At 37.4% G+C, this 4,613-nt stretch overlaps 1 protein-coding gene across 2 annotated transcripts; it reads right to left on the bottom strand.

Annotated features, from left to right (window-relative positions):
- Window positions 1-1,437: 1,437 nt before the first annotated feature.
- On the bottom strand, window positions 1,438-4,069 carry LOC141825299 (uncharacterized). Of its 2 annotated transcripts, XM_074712687.1 has the most exons (5): window positions 3,601-3,980; window positions 3,294-3,511; window positions 3,054-3,106; window positions 2,791-2,969; window positions 1,438-1,687 (listed from the first exon to the last, which is right to left on the bottom strand). In XM_074712687.1, the coding sequence occupies exons 3-5, from the start codon at window positions 3,102-3,104 to the stop codon at window positions 1,513-1,515; spliced, it is 405 nt and encodes a 134-aa protein (XP_074568788.1). In that variant the 5' UTR covers window positions 3,105-3,106; window positions 3,294-3,511; window positions 3,601-3,980; the 3' UTR covers window positions 1,438-1,512. The 2 variants fall into 2 exon arrangements, with proteins under 2 accessions (XP_074568788.1, XP_074568787.1); XM_074712686.1 differs by lacking the exons at window positions 3,294-3,511; window positions 3,601-3,980 and adding an exon at window positions 4,004-4,069.
- Window positions 4,070-4,613: the final 544 nt, after the last annotated feature.

Here is a 4,613-nt window from a genome sequence, read left to right as displayed (position 1 = left end):
ATGTTAACTTTTATCTATCAGAGTTTGTAACAATACAATATCATCCTTGGTGAATTTATTAAGAATCTTATTCACATAATAGGACTAACTCAAAATAAGTCCTTCTGATGTTCTAAGCCCATATCTTTCATATCAAATATTGTGTTTAACTTATCTTTAGTGGATTTGATTATCTTATCATTACTACTAATGAAAAGTATGTTATCTACATATAGACATAAGATGACATAGTCATTCTCTGTGGCTTTTATGTAGACATATTTATCACATTCATTGATCTTAAATCCACTTTCCTTCATGACATTATCAAATTTCTCATGTTACTACTTTGGTACTTGTTTCAAGCCGTATTATTGACTTCACTAATCTACAAATTTTATTTTTTTATCCTGGCATAGAAAACCCTTCAGGTTGTTTCATGTAAATTTCCTCTTTTAAATCTCCGTTTAGAAAGACTGTCTTTACATCCATCTAATGTATTTTCAAATTTCATAGAGCAACAATTGCCAACAACACTTTAATGAAAGTTATTCTAAATACCGAAGAATATGTATCAAAGTAATCAAGACATTCTCGTTATTAGTGACCTTTAATTATCAATCTGGTCTTGTACTTATCAATTATGCTATCTGATTTCATCTTCTTCTTGAAAATCCACTTGCACTCTAGTGGTCTATTTCCTTGAGAAAGATCCATAAGTTCGCAAGTGTGATTTTATAAAATAAAGTCAATCTCAGATGCAATTACTTCTTTCTAATGAGATATCTCAGAACAACTTACTATTTCTGAGTAACTTTTGGGCTCACTTTTCAATATGAAAGTATAATCAATTCATTCTGAAGAATTCACTACAACAAAAACAGTCATAGACATCGGTGGAAAACCGATGTCTATGAGAAAATCGACTGATGTCTATGAAGGCGTTGTAAAAGGTCTGACATTTTAGACATCGGTTTGTAACCGATGTAATACAACTCAACGACATCGGTTTGTAACCGATGTAAAACCGATGTAATATCACTCAACGACATCGGTTTCGCAACGGTGTACAACCGATGTAATATATGTATCACAACGACATCGGAACTGGCAACGGTGTAAAACCGATGTAATATATGTTTAACATCAATTTTAACAACGGTTTATGACCGATGTAATATCATTCAACGACATCGATTTTGCAACGGTGTAAAACCGATGTAATATATGTTTAACATCAATTTTAACAACGATTTTCGACCGATGTAATATCATTCAACGACATCGATTTTGCAACGGTGTAAAACCGATGTAATATCACTTAACGACAACGCTTCCAAACCGATATCATTGAATCTAAAACTGTTGTAATAACACTTTTTTTATGTTGTTTGTAAATTATAATCGAGCAAGAGTACAAAATTTACATAATATTATAAATTCACCCAACAAATCACAAATAGCAAAGCACCGATATATTTAATCACCTCAATATTTACAAATAACCAAAAGTAACTAACACAAATATTCTTCTTACAATATATTACACATTCCCTCAGCGTTTTCATCCCCAGAAGGATCACCTTCAGCCGCATCGTCCTCTTCCTGGTCTTCGCCATCTTGTTCATCATCATCCTCTTTGTCCTCATCTGAATCACCATCATCCTTATTCTCTGGCACAACTTCATTCTTGCTCTTTCGAAGTAGCCTAGCTTCAAAGAAACGAAACTAAGATTATTCACTGGTACCATATCATTAAAGTGTACCTACAACCAAGAAATAATGAACAGGAAAGTCAGTAAATTATGTAAAATATCAATAAAAATACTTAAAATGTTCACTTGGACTATGCTTGCTGAGTTTTATCACAGATCTATCCATGTATTCATACAACTGAACCAAGATACAGAAGTCCTAGGTGTAAAGCCCTGCACAAAAACATTCAATGGAAAGAATAGAATGTGAAAATCAAGGAACATATCCAACAGAATTAAGAAATAACAATATTGAGGTCATATATATGCTAACAAATGAATTTCATCAAAAAGCAAACAAAACTTGCCTGCTAGATTTACGCATGTACAACTCATTTGGATCTGGTGGTTCAGTTAAGCAAGCAACAGCTCCAACTTCAACACAATCAGAATATGCAAATTTGTATGATCTCCGTACATATTTCACACGAGCTTGCAACATCAACAAAAGTTGTACTAAATACCAAGGAAACAAATCATAAGCTCAATGTTCCATAGATAACATAGATCTAAATGGCATAGAAACTAAGCAAGAGTAAGTTGGGTGTTTAGAGAAATGTCATATACATAAGCAATAGTAAGCCTTTCTCCTTTCGATCATATAAGCCTTGTGGAATTGAGCCATCAAGGTTGTAGTTCGACAAGTTTCAGCAAAAATACCAGAGCAAATGACCTCAGTGTAGTTCAAAAACAAATATGGTTAATATGTTTGGAGGCTCAAAAGAAATTGTACACTTACAACACTTGAAGTCAGGATAAATTTGCTAGAAATGATGGTATAGAGCCACTGAAGTGATTGTAAGATAAGTCCCTATATCAGAACCATACAAGTGATGACACACCCACCTAAGTGACAAGGCCAGAATTGAAGCAAATTCTTCAGCTATGAAGCAAATTCTTCAGCTATGAAGTTATTGTTTGATAAACTGCTTCTCGCGCTTATAACTGTTCCATCGATAATATTATGTATCATTCAACAGCTCAAGTAGCACCACAGAACATGTGGTTTCTTTCAAGATCCACAAAAGGCATAAAAGGAGAAGGGGAAAACACGTACATGACTATAGATGATATGCAGAAACATGTGAAACCAATGGCTAGGTGAGCAGGAAGAGTCTGCCAAAAGTTCTCCTTATCCAAGAGCACTCGCTCGGATACGAGTGTTATTATGCATGAAAGAAGTAAAATTTCCCATCCAGAAGGCAAGCACCGTAAAAGGGAGAATGAAGGCGAAACCTGTTCAAACGAGCATTTAATTGACAACAAAAATTCTTACAACAAAAGTAATGTCAGGCCAACATTTTAAAAGATCCCACAAACCTGGAAATAGCTGTTGATGAATATCACAGAGTATATTATCCTTGAAAACATATCTTAGTGACAGTTAAGGAAAAAAATTTAATCCAGTTAATCCAAATGCACAAAGCAGTTCAATATTTTTTATAGGACTAATTGGAATTATTTGGATATTTGCTTAACATTTCATGAGTATAATGACTGAATTCCTGCATATACTTTGCAAATACAAAAAAGAAAAGAAAAATAGCTTCTTTTAGATACCATTGCTATAATGTTAGAAGCATCTTGTTGCAGATCTTCAGTCTATCCGGATGTTTCTTAGATGTGATTTATGTATTTCGCATTAGATTCAGGAACTGAGGGTGCCCAAGCCAACATGTAAACTCTCCCACTTTCTTTTGTGTCATTTCACCACACTTAATAAGAAACTTCTGGCTTAGGCAATATTTGCTTGGTAAAAAGAACTTACCAGGAGATTCCTGTAGTAATGTACAAGGTTTTCAATAGTTAGTAAACTACAAAACTGAATTTTATAACTGCTACAGAATTAGAGAGGTATCTTTCTCACGCTAAGGCAATGCTGCGTAGATCAATCCTCTCACATCCCCCATTGGTCAAGCCCCCCACTAAGTAAAACTGCCTCATTTGAGCAGTAAAGCCTATATTCTTTGTGCAGTCATGCAGTGTGCTAGATTGCAATTTGAGCAGCATATCTTTTTTCTAAATCAGAACAAAAGCTTAAACTACTTTGATCTCAGAGGGTATTCCCTCACTCTTAAAAAACATCAGCGTGGACTGCAATTGAAATTTACATGCATCATCTCCTAAATGAAAGGTGGTATAGTGCTGCTCAAAAAGGAACATTAACACATAATAGGTAAACCTTTTGTCCATTTTACATTTGAATAAAAAAATAATGCATCCAAGTGATCAACCTGTCATTGATGGAGGAGATGCGTTATGAAGGATACTTAATGAATTAGCAGCAATTAAGCCAATTGCTCCAGCAGATCGGACCAAGATGATGTAAGCCATTAAAAGAGCACCGAACTAAAAACTTTGTTTCTTGTACTCAAAGGAGTACCTGCCGCGCGCTGGTCGGGCTGAGACGGAGGTCGGAGGCGGAGCCGCAGGCGGAGGCGCGGAGCCGCAGGGGGAGGCGGAGCCGCAGGGGGAGGCGGAGGCGGAGCTGCAGGTGGAGCTGCAGGCGGAGGCGGAGGCGGGAGGCGGAGGCGGGAGGCGGAGGCGGGAGGCGGAGCCGCAGGTGGAGGCGGAGGGCCGGAGGCGGACTGAGGCGGAGCCGCAGGCGGAGGCGGAGCCGCAGGCGGAGGCGGAGGGTCTGCTGCTCTGCGCGTTGTCGCGTTGATGAGCGATTGAGCGGCGCAGAAACGGCGGATTGGGAGCTTTTGGCGTAACCCTAACAATTCAGTATACAAATTATACCAAAAGGAACACAAGAGATTCGGGCGGAGGGCGGAGGCGGCGGTGATGAATGGGCGTACGAAGAACCCTAACCCCGATTAGGGATTTTATATACTAAATATAATTATAATACATAAATTTATTCTTCTTATTATTTTT

This window comes from Curcuma longa, chromosome 3, assembly GCF_044706935.1.
Source record: "Curcuma longa cultivar G26 ecotype Majalengka, Jawa Barat chromosome 3, ITB_CL_G26_1.1, whole genome shotgun sequence".
NCBI lineage: Eukaryota > Viridiplantae > Streptophyta > Magnoliopsida > Zingiberales > Zingiberaceae > Curcuma > Curcuma longa.
The sequence above is the reverse complement of the archived record's forward strand: the minus strand, read 5'-3'. Positions and strand labels throughout refer to the sequence as shown.